We start from the raw sequence: 16,244 nt of genomic DNA, 5'->3' as shown, positions 1-16,244 counted from the left end.
AGCTGAAATCAGTGTTTAGTATATTGAAGGATTCGGGGGCAGTTCCAGGATTTCACCAAGGGGAATCAATTTTGACTTCTTACTTGACTTGTTTAATGTATTTTGTACATTTCATACACTACACTGACAGTTTGAGATAGTTTCAATAGAACTCCACACTTTGATCTAGGATTCCCAGAGAGTTTTTGAAGACATAAACACATACTATGATACACTAAAGTTTTATTATTTGCATTAAGATCCAGACAACACTTTTGTGTACAATGTGTATGCAGAGTTGATATACATGTAAATTGGTGTTGTTAGGACTACTGTATCTGTGGTTCACTGCTATACTTAACTTAAAACATTTTAATCCATAACAACCAAATTAATTGAGTGTATAGGTGTTTTAACGGGTGAATTTTAAAGTCTAAAAGTATATTTTTGTCAAGAGGATGACTGTTTCTGAGCATACTATATGTAAAGGGTTAAATAAAAAAAGACTGAGAACATGATTGTAGCTAGAATACTATACACTGTAATTCATAAGTACCTTTACTTTGTCTGATAACTTCTCTGGGGCCACGGTGGCCGAGTGGTTAAGGTGTCCCGACAAACAAACAAACAAAAAAACAAACTGATAACTTCCTATCATGATGCTGTTATAGTATGAATTAAACTTCCTATCATGATGCTGTTATAGTATGAATTATAGTCCACATGGGTTTTAATGATCTACAAATCTTCAAAAAAAAAAAGGCAACAATTTTGCAATACATTTTATTAAATCTTTTTGAAATTTTGTTAAATTAAGAGCATATTTTCACTAAATAGCAAAATTTTGGAAGGGATAATTCTTAGTGTAAAGTTATATGGTACTTCTTTGAAAAAAGTCCCTTTTTTATGCATTTGGGAATATCTTGAAATATAAGTACCTCCTTTGATCCTCCCTAAAACTTCATCAAGGTGGGGTAGCCATATTTACATAAAAAGTTACCATTGTCACTGACAAATTATTAAGTTTGTGATGAACTAATACTATTAAATAGTCTTAAGATTGTGTATAGCTTTTTATGGATGGCAGTGTAATTTATCGCTAACATTTTTACTTTTATTTCAAAGGCATCTGAGTCTATTACTACACACCCTGTTTGATACTCTGACTACTCAAGATAAACGAGACATTATAAACACCCTCCAGACCCTCACAGCAAAGTCTGAGGGCACGATGGCCGCCCTCGCCCTCGACAGTGGAGTCATACTGCCCCCAATACCACTCAGTAATATACCACAAGTCAGGTAAGCCATGAGTCTTCAACCTCATCACCATCCCAAACTGTATGTCAAGTATGAAAAAGCTCAATGAGCTTGTGTTTCAGGGTGTCAAGGGTCAACAATAATTTTAATAGAAAAACATCAGGACCCGGTTTCATCAGTGTTCCTGTCTAAAGGAAATTCTTTAGCGTAAAATTATTCATAGGAAAGCGTTATTGTATTTAAGGGAAAAATCTTAGTCACAGGCTGTTAGGACTCTCCTAAAATTTTGTAAAAGCTTTCCTATGGAAAATTTTAAGAAATATCAGTTTAACTGGGGCCTCATGAAATGTCACTATATGAATTTCATTTTGTTTGGAATTTCAGTAAAAATAGTCCATAATTAAGGGTTCAGTTAAAGGCCACTATGACATTTACAGAACAGTGATACTTATACGGCTATGTTTTATGGACATTTCTTGATCTTGCCTTGTCAAAAATAGAAAAGTTTATATCTCTTTGCTATTCAAAGCTCACTGTCACTATATCAAACAGCAGAAGAAATGATTTCTTTTATTTGTGACAGGTTTGTTTATATATCGTCAACCTGAATATATTCATTCATAGTAAAATTATTTTAATGCTGCGCTGAATTTTTATTTTTATTGGTTTTCAATAATTTGGTGATTGTAGGTCTTTCAAATTAATACCACTCCAGCCACACCTACAGCCGGTGAAGATAGCCTCCAAGGTCGAGAAGCTGGACACTGGACCCTTTATCTTCACCCCGCTATCCCTTGGGCAGACAGATGTTCAGAATAAAACACATGCTGGTAGGTCTTCCATCAAAAGTCCCGATCAGAGGCATCACATATTGAGATACATGAACACTTACAGATATACAAAATTTATTGCTTGCAAGCATTTCTGGGCTGATACTCAAAAAATGGTTTACTAGTCACTACAAAGGTTGGTACAGAGGCCAGTGCTCTAGTTTTTGCTATTAGTGAAATTTCCTTTTCAGCTCGCCGGGATGGAGTCCATTGGAGCTATTGTTATTCCCTTGGTGTCAGCATCACCTGTAGACAACCTGGTTAAAGTTTTGATGAAAGAATGTTATTTTCAGTATTAATGAGGATACAACTTAGGTATTTGACATGTGTGCTCCTTGGTACAAGATCTTTCCAATGGTATTACATTACTTACCTTGACCCTGACCTTTGATCTTCTTTATAAAACCTTAACTTTCATATTTGACAGTGTGTTCCCTGTGACAAGATTTTCCCGTTGGTACAACATTGGGGGATCTGCTTACCTTGACCTTGACCTTTAACCAACATTTAAAAAGCATTCTCTGCAATAAGGCTATACTTCAAAGTTTGATGAGGGGTTGGGTGGTATATGTATGTGTACATGTTTGAATATCCTTCCAACAGCCACACTACCCTATAAGGTGTGATGAGGGGTTGGGTGGTATATTGATGAGGGGTTGGGTGGTATATTGATGAGGGGTGGGTGGTATATTGATGAGGGTTGGGTGGTATATTGATGAGGGGTTGGGTGGTATATTGATGAGGGTTGGGTGGTATATTGATGAGGGTTGGGTGGTATATTGATGAGGGGTTGGGTGGTATATTGATGAGGGGTTGGGTGGTATATTGATGAGGGGTTGGGTGGTATATTGGTATCTTGATGAGGGTTTGGGTGTTCGGTATATTGATGAAGGGGTTGGGTGGTATATTGCTGCAGGGGTTGGGTGGTATATTGCTGAGGGCGTTGGGTGGGTATATTGATGAGGGGTTTGGGTGGTATATTGATGAGGGGTTGGGTGGTATATTGATGGGGGGTGGGGTGGTATATTGATGAGGGGTTGGGTGGTATATGTATGTGTACATATTTGAATATCCTTCCAACAGCCACACTACCCTATAAGGTGTGATGAGGGTTGGGTGGTATATTGATGAGGGGTTGGGTGGTATATGTATGTGTACATATTTGAATATCCTTCCAACAGCCACACTACCCTATAAGGTGTGATGAGGGGTTGGGTGGTATATTGATGAGGGGTTGGGTGGTATATTGATGGGGGGTGGGGTGGTATCTTGATGTGGGTTTGGGTGGTATATTGATGAGGGGTTGGGTGGTATATGTATGTGTACATATTTGAATATCCTTCCAACAGCCACACTACCCTATAAGGTGTGATGAGGGTTGGGTGGTATATTGATGAGGGGTTGGGTGGTATATGTATGTGTACATATTTGAATATCCTTCCAACAGCCACACTACCCTATAAGGTGTGATGAGGGTTGGGTGGTATATTGATGAGGGGTTGGGTGGTATATTGATGGGGGGGTGGGGTGGTATCTTGATGTGGGTTTGGGTGGTATATTGATGAGGAGTTGGGTGGTATATTGATGTGGGGTTGGGTGGTATATTGATGAGGGGTTGGGTGGTATATTGATGAGGGTTGGGTGGTATTTTGATGAGGGGTTGGGTGGTATATGTATGTGTACATGTTTGAATATCCTTCCAACAGCCACACTACCCTATAAGGTGTGATGTGGGGTTGGGTGGTATATTGATGAGGGGTTGGGTGGTATATTGATGTGGGGTTGGGTGGTATATTGATGAGGGGTTGGGTGGTATATTGATGAGGGGTTGGGTGGTATATTGATGAGGGGTTGGGTGGTATATTGATGAGGGGTTGGGTGGTATATGTATGTGTACATGTTTGAATATCCTTCCAACAGCCACACTACCCTATAAGGTGTGATGAGGGGTTGGGTGGTATATTGATGAGGGGTTGGGTGGTATATTGATGAGGGGTTGGGTGGTATATTGATGAGGGTTGGGTGGTATATTGATGAGGGTTGGGTGGTATATTGATGAGGGGTTGGGTGGTATATTGATGAGGGGTTGGGTGGTATATTGATGAGGTGTTGGGTGGTATATTGATGGTGGTGTTGGGTGTGTCTTTGCTGGGGGTTGGGTGGTCTCTTGCTGAGGGGTTGGTGGTATTTGATGTGGGGTTGGGTGGTATATTGATGCGGGGTTGTGTGTATATTGATGAGGGGTTGGGTGGTCTTTGCTGACGGGGTTGGGTGTTTTGTGTGGGGTTGGGTGGTATTTGCTGCGGGTTGGGTGGTCTCTTCTGGGGGTTTGGTGTGGTCTCTTTGCTGGGGTTGGGTGGTCTCTTTGCGGGGGTTGGGTGGTTTTGATGGGTGTTGGTGGTCTCTTGCTGCCGGTTTGGGTGGTTATATTGATGAGGTTGGGGGTTATTGCTGGGGGTTGGTGGTATGGTTGCTGCGGGGTTGGGTGTATCTTGCTGCGGGGTTGGGTGGTCTTTTGTGGGTTTGGGTGTTTTATGGGGGTTGGGTGGTTTTGATGGGTTGGGTGTTATTGCTGGGGTTGGACTGGTTCTTTGTGGGTTGGGTGGTTTTGCTGGGTTGGGTGGTATTTCCTGAGGGGTTGGGTGTCTCTTGCTGTTGGGTTGGGTGGTCTATTGCTGTGGGGTTGGGTGGTCATCTTGCTGCGGGGTTGGGTGGTCTTTGCTGGGGTTGGGTGGTCTCTTGCTGCGGGTTGGTGGTCTCTTGCTGGGGGTTGGTGGTCTCTTGTTCGGGTTGGCTGGTCTCTTGCTGCTGGTTGGCTGGTCATATTGATGAGGGTTGGGTGGTCTCATTGATGGGGGTTGGGTGGTCTCATCTTGTGGGGGTTGGGTGGTCTCCTTTCTGCGGCGTTTGGTGGTCTCTTGATCTGCGGGTTGGGTGTTATTGTTGGGGTTGGGTGGTCTATGGACTGAGGGTTGGGTGGTCTATTGCTGCAGGGGTTGGTGGTATATTGACTCGTCGGGGTTGGGTGGTTTGCATGAGGGTATGGGTGTATAGGTGAGCGGGTTGGTCCCCCTTATGCATGGGTTGGGTGGTTTTGTGCGGGTTGGGTGGTATATTGATGAGGGGTTGGGTGGTATATTGATGAGGAGCTGGGTGGTATATCTGTATATAGGGGGTTAAATGTCCTTAGGACAGCTACATTACACTATACGGTTTGTTGAGGGGTTGGGTGGTATATCTATATATAGGGGTTTGAATGTCCTTAGGACAGCTACACAACACTACAAGGTTTGTTGAGGGGTTGGGTGGTATATCTATACATATGGGGCTGAATGTCCTCAGGACAGCTACATTACACTACACTAAACCACTTTCTGTCTGACTTATCATTACAGACTTCTGTTGGGTGGAACATGATATGTGTGAAGTGCAGCTTCAGGTATATAACCCACTCCCTGATGAGCTCAGTATACAACAAATGGTAAGTACAGTTAACATTAGTTGTACAGAAAACTCACAATCATGACCAATTTATTTACAAAGTTCTACAGCATTATTAATACCATCAGTCTGGAAATCACAATTTTTACCAGGGAATACTTTTTGGGGAGTTTTTTTTGTAATAGTCATACATTAGTTCAGACACTTTGTGCCTTGCACAATGGCTGTTGCTACAATTTCACTTCAGATCTGTCTCTCACACTTGGTTTCTGTGCAATAACACCAACATATAATATCAGATTATCTTGAAACTTGATAACAACATTAAATGGCTAGGCTGGGTTTGATCTCCATTTTTCGCAGACGTAATTTGGCAGAGTTATGACCCCTTGGTTAACGGAAAATGTCATTTTTTTGTGAAAAGCTACTTTTTCCACTCAATAACTGGTGGAAATATTATCCAGTTAGTTCTCTTCAAACATTATACAAGGACTTAGTTCTATAGCTTTGGTAACGTCAGATCTAATTGAGTCAACAGCATGAAAATTACATGTTCCAACCTAACCTCAAAAGAGTTCACCTACAATATTACCCCCTCACTAAAGGGGGGGGGGGGGGGGATATAAATTCTACAAATAAGCTTATTTATCTAATGATAGAACTCAAGCAATTCAGTGAAAGTTTAATGAAAAATCCTCCGAGAGTTTTGAAAAGAATGAACTACTTTCACTTTTGTTATTTTTATGGACAAGTATTGCTTTTTTATATACAAAAAAGATTAAAAACACAAAAGCATATCCAAATTTTTTATAATCAAGGGAGATAAATCCATTTTGGTTTGGTAACCACTATATATCATATCTCCCATAAACCTTATATACTTATATCAATTGGTATCAGTAAGTATGTTTCCATGTTGCAGTCGTTGATGACAGATGGAGTTGAAATAGAGGCTTACCCTACAAATCCTACCATACCTGCCGAGTCCGGTCCAAATCTAGTCAAAATACTCAGTCGTCCTCGATCTTCAGGCGACCTCCGTATCCTTGGTTACACAACTCACTTGCTTGGGATGCGAAGTCAGTGTCGTCTCCGTGATCTACCTGACCTTCGGAATCTGCGGACAACAGTGACCGTAATACCCGCCCTCCCTCAGATTACACTCACTGCTTCACTTCCAAAGGTCGCGACCTTTACCTCTGTTGGTGATGGTGCTAATGTTGTAACAAGTGGAACAACCTCCATCTATGCAGGTCAAAGGTCAGTTCATCACTGTATAGATTTAAGTCTCAAAGAATAGTATGTAGAACAGATGAATATCAAAATATTTATTTGTGCATTGTATTTTATGACATTTTTAGTTCACCATCATAAAATGGTAGGCTATTCAAATCGCCCTGCGTCTGTGGTCCGTCCCTCCCTGCATAAACAGTTCTTGTTATTGCTATTTCTCAGAAAGTACTTAAGGGATCTTTCTAAAATGATATGTTAGTTCCCCTTGGTACCTTGTTGTACATATTACATTTTGGGACCAATCGGAAAACAACATGGCCGACAGGTGGCCATCTTGGATTTTGACAATCAAAGTTTGTTATCGCTATTTTTCAGAAAGTACAAAAGAGCTCTTTCTAAAATGATATGTAAGCTCCCCTTGGTACCTAGTTGTGCAAATTGCATTTTGGGACTGATCAGAAAACAACATGGCAACAGGCAGCCATCTTGGATTTTGACAATTGTAGGTTGCTCCTGCTATATCGTGTGCAGGATGCAGCAGACGCTTTACACCTTACGATGTTGATTTCATACAAAATATAGTTCCGATAAGCTTGTCAAAAAGAACACCAAACACTCACTTAACTCTGATAATTAATACTTATTTTAATTTATTTTGTGAATAATACTGATATTTAACATTCAAACGTTCGGTTCAGGTCATAGTGACGTCACCCTATCGAGAACAAGAGCACGTTCAAAGTGCATGTGTAGCTTGTCTTTTCCCTAGGGTGAGATAAGAAAATCTCACCCCGGTAAAACTGCGGATATCCCTGTCCACGGTAAAAGAACATTCAATGGTGGACACCAAGATCCCTCTGAGATTTCTTGTCATGAGGAGCTATGAAGGATTTCAGTTATAGAATGTATAGATACTCCAAAGTGACCTACTGGTACTCTATTTCAGTAAGGAGTGTATGATCACAGTTCGGAATACCAGTAACCAGCCTGTTGAGAAGATTTCAGTCAGCCTTGATTGTCATCCCGACCAGAAAGGTTTGTATTTAGTCACACCTTTTTTACTGTCCAGAAAAGTTTGTATTCAGTCACACCTATTACACTGTCCAGAATGGTTTGTATTTAGTCACACCTATTACACTGTGCAGAAAGGTTTGTATTTAGTCACACCTATTACACTGTCCAGAAAGGTTTGTATTTAGTCACACCTCTTTTACTGTCCAAATAAGTTTGTATTTAGTCACACCTTTTTTACTGTCCAGAAAGGTTTGTATTTAGTCACACCTTTTTTACTGTCCAGAAAGGTTTGTATTTAGTCACACCTATTACACTGTCCAGAAAGGTTTGTATTTAGTCACACCTCTTTTACTGTCCAGCAAGGTTTGTATTTAGTCACACCTTTTTTACTGTCCAGAAAGGTTTGTATTTAGTCACACCTTTTTTACTGTCCAGAAAGGTTTTTATTTAGTCACACCTATTACACTGACCAGAAAGGTTTGTATTTAGTCACACTTATTACACTGTCCAGAAAGGTTTGTATTTAGTCACACCTATTTTACTGACCAGAAAGGTTTGTATTTCGTCACACCTATTTTACTGACCAGAAAGGTTTGTATTTAGTCACACCACATTTACAGACCAGAAAGGTTTGTTTTTAGTCACACCTCTTTTATTGTCCAGAAAAGTTTGTATTTAGTCACACCTCTTTTACTGACCAGAAAGGTTTGTATTTAGTCACATCTATTTTACAGACCAGAAAGGTTTGTATTTAGTCACACCTATTACACTTTCCAGAATGGTTTGTATTCGGTCACACCTATTACACTGTCCAGCAAGGTTTGTTTTTAGTCACACCTCTTTTATTGTCCAGAAAGGTTTGTATTTAGTCACACCTATTACACTGTCCAGAAAGGTTTGTATTTAGTCACACCTCTTTTACTGTCCAGCAAGGTTTGTATTTAGTCACACCTCTTTTACTGACCAGAAAGGTTTGTGTTTGGTCACACCTTTTACTGACCAGAAAGGTTTGTATTTATTCACACCACATTTACAGACCAGAAAGGTTTGTATTTAGTCACATCTATTTTACAGACCAGAAAGGTTTGTATTTAGTCACACCTATTTTACTGATCAGAAAGGTTTGTATTTAGTCACACCTCTTTTACTGACCAGAAAGTTTTGTATTTAGTCACATCTATTTTACAGACCAGAAAGGTTTGTATTTAGTCACACCTATTACACTGTCCAGAAAGGTTTGTGTTTGGTCACACCTTTTTTACTGTCCAGAAAGGTTTGTATTTAGTCACATCACATTTACAGACCAGAAAGGTTTGTTTTTAGTCACACCTCTTTTATTGTCCAGAAAGGTTTGTATTTAGTCACACCTATTACACTGTCAAGAAAGGTTTGTATTTAGTCACACCTCTTTTACTGACCAGAAAGGTTTGTATTTAGTCACATCTATTTTACTGACCAGAAAGGTTTGTATTTAGTCACATCTATTTTACAGACCAGAAAGGTTTGTATTTAGTCACACCTATTACACTGTCCAGAAGGTTTGTATTTAGTCACACCTATTTTACTGACCAGAAAGGTTTGTATTTAGTCACACCTATTACACTGTCCAGAAAAGTTTGTGTTTGGTCACACCTATTACACTGTCAAGAAAGGTTTGTATTTGGTCACACCTATTTTGCTGACCAGAATGGTTTGTATTTAGTCACACCTATTTTACTGTCCAGAAAGGTTTGTATTTAGTCACACCTCTTTTGCTGACCAGAATGGTTTGTGTTTGGTCACACCACATTTACTGACCAGAATGGTTTGTATTTAGTCACACCTTTTACACTGTCCAGAAAGGTTTGTGTTTGGTCACACCACATTTACAGACCAGAAAGGTTTGTGTTTGGTCACACCACATTTACAGACCAGAAAGGTTTGTATTTAGTCACACCTATTTTACTGTCCAGAATGGTTTGTATTTAGTCACACCTTTTACACTGTCCAGAAAGGTTTGTATTTAGTCACACCTCTTTTACTGACCAGAATGGTTTGTGTTTGGTCACACCACATTTACTGACCAGAAAAGTTTGTGTTTGGTCACACCACATTTACAGACCAGAAAGGTTTGTGTTTGGTCACACCACATTTACAGACCAGAAAGGTTTGTATTTAGTCACACCTATTTTACTGTCCAGAAAGGTTTGTGTTTGGTCACACCACATTTACAGACCAGAAAGGTTTGTGTTTGGTCACACCACATTTACAGACCAGAAAGGTTTGTATTTAGTCACACCTATTTTACTGACCAGAAAGGTTTGTATTTAGTCACACCTATTTTACTGTCCAGAAAGGTTTGTGAGTGGTCACACCACATTTACAGACCAGAAAGGTTTGTGTTTGGTCACACCACATTTACAGACCAGAAAGGTTTGTATTTAGTCACACCTATTTTACTGACCAGAAAGGTTTGTATTTAGTCACACCTATTTTACTGTCCAGAAAGGTTTGTGTTTAGTCACACCTATTACACTGTCCAGAAAGGTTTGTGTTTAGTCACACCTATTACACTGTCCAGCAAGGTTTGTATTTAGTCACACCTATTACACTGTCCAGAAAGGTTTGTGTTTGGTCACACCTATTACACTGTCCAGAAAGGTTTGTGTTTGGTCACACCTTTTTTACTGTCCAGAAAGGTTTGTGTTTAGTCACACCTATTTTACTGACCAGAAAGGTTTGTATTTAGTCACACCACATTTACAGACCAGAAAGGTTTGTGTTTGGTCACACCACATTTACAGACCAGAAAGGTTGTATTTAGTCACACCTATTTTACTGACCAGAAAGGTTTGTATTTAGTCACACCTAATTTTACTGTCGCAGAAAGGTTTGTGTTTGGTCACACCACATTTACAGACCAGAAAGGTTTGTGTTTGGTCACACCACATTTACAGACCAGAAAGGTTTGTATTTAGTCACACCATTTTACTGACCAGAAGGTTTGTATTTGGGCACAAACCACTTTACAGACCAGAAAGGTTTGTATTTAGTCACACCTATTTTACTGCCAGAAAGGTTTGTATTTAGTCACACCTATTTTACTGACCAGAAGTTTGTATTTAGTCACACCTATTCACTGTCCAGAAAGGTTTGTATTTAGTCACACCTATTTTACTGACCAGAAAGGTTTGTATTTGGTCACACCACATTTACGACCAGAAGGTTTGTATTTAGTCACACCTATTTACATGACCAGAAAGGTTTGTGTTTGGTCACACCACATTTACAGACCAGAAAGGTTTTTGTATTTAGTCACACCTATTTTACTGTCCAGAATGGTTTGTATTTAGTCACACCTTTTACACTGTCCAGAAAGGTTTGTATTTAGTCACACCTCTTTTACTGACCAGAATGGTTTGTGTTTGGTCACACCACATTTACTGACCAGAAAAGTTTGTGTTTGGTCACACCATCATTTACAGACCAGAAAGGTTTGTGTTTGGTCACAACCAACATTTACAGACCAGAAAGGTTTGTATTTAGTCACAACCTATTTTACTGTCCAGAAAGGTTTGTGTTTGGTCACACCACCTTTACAGGACCAGAAATGTTTGTGATTTTGGTCACACCACAATTTACAGCCCGAAAGGTTTGGTATTTTTAGTCACACCTATTTACTGACCAGAAGGTTTGTATTTAGTCACACCTATTTTACTGTCCAGAAGGTTTGTTAGTGGTCAACACCACATTTTTACAGACCAGGAAGGTTGCTGTGTTTGGTTCCACACCACATTTACAGACCAGAAAGGTTTGTATTTAGTCACACCTATTTTACTGACCAGAAAGGTTTGTATTTAGTCAACACCTTATTTTGACTGTACAGAAAGGTTCTTTGTGTTTAGTCACACCTATTACACTGTCCAGAAAGGTTTGTGTTTAGTCACACCTATACACTGTCCAGCAAGGTTTGTATTTAGTCACACCTATTACACTGTCCAGAAAGGTTTGTGTTTGGTCACACCTATTACACTGTCCAGAAAGGTTTGTGTTTGGTCACACCTTTTTTACTGTCCAGAAAGGTTTGTGTTTAGTCACACCTATTTTACTGACCAGAAAGGTTTGTATTTAGTCACACCACATTTACAGACCAGAAAGGTTTGTGTTTGGTCACACCACATTTACAGACCAGAAAGGTTTGTATTTAGTCACACCTATTTTACTGACCAGAAAGGTTTGTATTTAGTCACACCTATTTTACTGTCCAGAAAGGTTTGTGTTTGGTCACACCACATTTACAGACCAGAAAGGTTTGTGTTTGGTCACACCACATTTACAGACCAGAAAGGTTTGTATTTAGTCACACCTATTTTACTGACCAGAAAGGTTTGTATTTGGTCACAACCACATTTACAGACCAGAAAGGTTTGTATTTAGTCACACCTATTTTACTGACCAGAAAGGTTTGTATTTAGTCACACCTATTTTACTGACCAGAAAGGTTTGTATTTAGTCACACCTATTACACTGTCCAGAAAGGTTTGTATTTAGTCACACCTATTTTACTGACCAGAAAGGTTTGTATTTGGTCACACCACATTTACAGACCAGAAAGGTTTGTATTTAGTCACACCTATTTTACTGACCAGAAAGGTTTGTATTTAGTCACACCTATTTTACTGACCAGAAAGTTTTGTATTTAGTCACACCTATTTTACTGACCAGAAAGTTTTGTATTTAGTCACACCTATTTTACTGACCAGAAAGGTTTGTATTTAGTCACACCTATTTTACTGACCAGAATGGTTTGTATTTAGTCACACCTATTTTACTGACCAGAAAGGTTTGTATTCAGTCACACCTATTACACTGACCAGGAAGGTTTGTATTTAGTCACACCTATTTTACTGACCAGAATGGTTTGTATTTAGTCACACCTATTACACTGTCCAGGAAGGTTTGTATTTAGTCACACCTATTTTACTGTCCAGAAAGGTTTGTATTTAGTCACACCTATTTTGCTGACCAGAAAGGTTTGTATTCAGTCACACCTATTACACTGACCAGGAAGGTTTGTATTTAGTCACACCTATTTTACTGACCAGAATGGTTTGTATTTAGTCACACCTATTACACTGTCCAGGAAGGTTTGTATTTAGTCACACCTATTTTACAGACCAGAAAGGTTTGTATTTAGTCACACCTCTTTTACTGTCCAGGAAGGTTTGTATTTAGTCACACCTATTTTACAGACCAGAAAGGTTTGTATTTAGTCACACCTATTACACTGTCCAGAAAGGTTTGTATTTAGTCACACCTATTTTACTGTCCAGAAAGGTTTGTATTTAGTCACACCTATTTTGCTGACCAGAAAGGTTTGTATTCAGTCACACCTATTACACTGACCAGGAAGGTTTGTATTTAGTCACACCTATTTTACTGACCAGAATGGTTTGTATTTAGTCACACCTATTACACTGTCCAGGAAGGTTTGTATTTAGTCACACCTATTTTACAGACCAGAAAGGTTTGTATTTAGTCACACCTCTTTTACTGACCAGAATGGTTTGCATTTCACTTTAACTTCCCCCTTCAGTTTGCTTCTTCAAAAAAGTATTGTTAGTTTTTCTTGTGATATAACCTCTATTATGTTTCCCAAGTATCCCAAGAGAATTCCCTCAGAATCGGTAATAAGCTTCCAAATGCTTCACCATGGTGATATGTCAAATGTTTTGTTTTGGATGATATAGCAACTGTTTTGTTTCTGTTGTCAGAGCTGCAGTCGAAAGTGTTTCAGTGGAGTCAGGAGAACCTGGATGCTCAGCTTCCTCTCCAGCCATCAGGCCTTGTCTGTTTTACTGTGTGTATCTACGGCAATTCAGACTTTCTGTCCAGCAAAAGTGTCCGAAGCGGTAAGATATCATATAAGAGTTGTATGGTGATGATGATGATGATATAAATGATGATGCGTGATGATGATGATGATGATGATGATGATATACGATGATGTGTGATGATTCGTGATGATGATGTATATGATGCATGATAATGACGATGATGATATATGCTGATAATGATGCATGATAATGATGCATGATGATGATAATATATGATGATAATGCATGTGTACTTATATGATACATGATGATGATGCAAGATGATGATAATGATATGATGATGATCATCATCATTGCAACATGTATGTGTAAGAGTGTGTGTATGTATGTTTTTTTCTTTGTCTGGTTGTTATTTTTGTCATCCATGTCTATTGTTTTAATATGTGAAAATCTTCAAAAATCAAAAGAATTATAAAAAAAATATCTCCCAGTATCTACACGTCTGTACAAGATGCTTCCATGCCATCAAATGGAGGTTTCTTGGTTGTTTTTAGAAAAAAATATTGAATGTTTGTGAATTTTGGAGTTTGCTAAAAACTTACTATATACTGACAGAAGTGGGACAGGCAAGACATATATTCTTGTGTAATTCTTGTTTTGTAGTTTGTATGGCTTTGAATGTTTTTATCATGCAAGGGGATAGAATGATTTGTATGTTTCCAGTTAGAGATGAGTGTAGTGAGAGCATTTGTTTGTGCCACTATCAGATATGGATTTCTAGTTGATAATACATTTAAGGATTGAATCTTGATTTGGTCGATTTCATGGGGTCATGAATTGAGTTGCTCTTGAGACAAATTTAATGAACTGCAAAGCAGTTCATGTTGAATTTGTCTCAAGAGCAACTCAATTCATGATCCCATGAAATCGACCAAATCAAGATTCAATCCTTATATTTCAATTGGTTTTTTTTTTCAAATAAAAAAGTCGGTCTAGATATTAATGTCTGGAAGCTTGTGCAAGTCCAATTGCGGAAAAGCCCGAGGAGTTCCGGATTGTGCATGTCTAGTCGGTCGAGTAAAATAGTCCACAATATTAGGATTAAAAACAGTATTAATTTGTCAAAATAGAAGTATTTAGCATATCTGGTCTTTCATAAAATACAAGAATGCATTATAAATTTGATAATTTTAATAATTATTCCATGTTTATAACAACAATGTAGAAAAAGCGAAATCGTTTCGCGGAAGGATTTTAACCATGTATTCATACGCACTGATCAGTGTTAATCTGGTCAAATTCATGAGCAAATGAAACAGATTAAGTTTGGTAGTTTCATTGAGTCCAACTTGAGTAGAAATTGAAATATTAATAAATTACAGTAGGTATATTATGTGACCAGCCACTAGACTGTGATAATATGATATTTATTTTATGCAATAAATATTATTCATCAAAAAAAAAAAAAAATATATATATAAGAGTTGTAATATTACACTTTATTTAGTGTGTGATGAATTCCCAAACATAGGTTTCCAAAAGTATCCTTAGTTATGCAAGTTTAATTTTGACACTGAATCACAGAATTATTTTAGTGGCCAACTTAGATTTTGACATTAATTATGAAGTGGATGAAAGAACTTTTTTGCAGGATGTAAGAGTTGCCTGGTTTCTTTGTTACAGGATCCCAGTCCTCAGAACACTCCAATCCTGACGAGTATGAATCTGTGGTAAGCAAAAGATATGATTTTTACATGTTTCAGTATTCCTGGGGCCTTGTCATTTTTCGAATGTCTTAGACATCTTTGTCATGATCCACCAGACATTAAACAAGATCATTAGGTCCTTAATTATTTCCTAAACAAAAACTCCTGTTCAGCCAGTCCAACTGTTTGAGCAGCAATAAAGGAAAAAGGCCTTACGCTAGTTCTTAACAGGCACATATCACGAGGAACCTTTTGTCTGATGTAGTTGTCTCCCTTTGACAATCTTTTCTCTCTTTGATATTCTTTCTACCTCATTTTGTTAAAAAACTTAGTTATCTCCCTTTAACCTTTACTTTTCTGCCTTTTAATTGTCTTTTTATTTAGTTGTCTTCCTTGAAGTGATATTAATCTCCCTTGATGTGATACATATCTCCCTTGATATAATACTTATCTCCCTTGATGTAATACTTATCTCCCTTGATGTGATATTTATCTCCCTTGATGTGATTCTTATTTCCCTTGATATGATACTTATTTTCCTTGATGTGATTCTTATTTCCCTTGATATGATACTTACCTCCCTTGATGTAATACTTATCTCCCTTGATGTGATACTTATCTCCCTTGATGTGATTCTTATTAACGTCAGGGTGCCTTTGGCACCTGCCGTTATAGGCGTGGTGGGAAAAAGTTGTTACTGACAGATCTGTTCCGGCTAACTATTCCTCTTTTCTGTCATACAAATGATATACATCCGCAGCCTAATATAGTTCCTATTTTGATAGCAATTATTGACACAATTTAAGTGATGTAAACCGTGTTTACTGCAATTATTTAAAATGAAATGTGAATGTTTGGTGTTCTAGACTATTTTATAGTATAAATATCAACCTTTTTCCTCGTCAGTATATGCAATTTTGTTGGCATAGGATTACGTAGTTCTGTCTCGATACTGCCTTGAAAAC

General features: G+C 38.4%; 1 protein-coding gene across 1 annotated transcript in view; it reads left to right on the top strand.

The window, feature by feature from the left end:
• Window positions 1-16,244, top strand: part of LOC117316721 (trafficking protein particle complex subunit 9-like) — a 50,914-nt gene that overhangs the window by 20,941 nt on the left and 13,729 nt on the right. The window contains exons 11-17 of the mRNA XM_033871477.1: window positions 1,105-1,281; window positions 1,930-2,069; window positions 5,465-5,550; window positions 6,433-6,770; window positions 7,690-7,778; window positions 13,511-13,648; window positions 15,257-15,303. Coding sequence (XP_033727368.1) covers window positions 1,105-1,281; window positions 1,930-2,069; window positions 5,465-5,550; window positions 6,433-6,770; window positions 7,690-7,778; window positions 13,511-13,648; window positions 15,257-15,303 — 1,015 coding nt within the window. The remainder of the gene's footprint in view (window positions 1-1,104; window positions 1,282-1,929; window positions 2,070-5,464; window positions 5,551-6,432; window positions 6,771-7,689; window positions 7,779-13,510; window positions 13,649-15,256; window positions 15,304-16,244) is intronic.

This window comes from Pecten maximus, chromosome 18 (assembly GCF_902652985.1).
Source record: "Pecten maximus chromosome 18, xPecMax1.1, whole genome shotgun sequence".
In the NCBI taxonomy this organism is placed as follows: domain Eukaryota; kingdom Metazoa; phylum Mollusca; class Bivalvia; order Pectinida; family Pectinidae; genus Pecten; species Pecten maximus.
The sequence above is the reverse complement of the archived record's forward strand: the minus strand, read 5'-3'. Positions and strand labels throughout refer to the sequence as shown.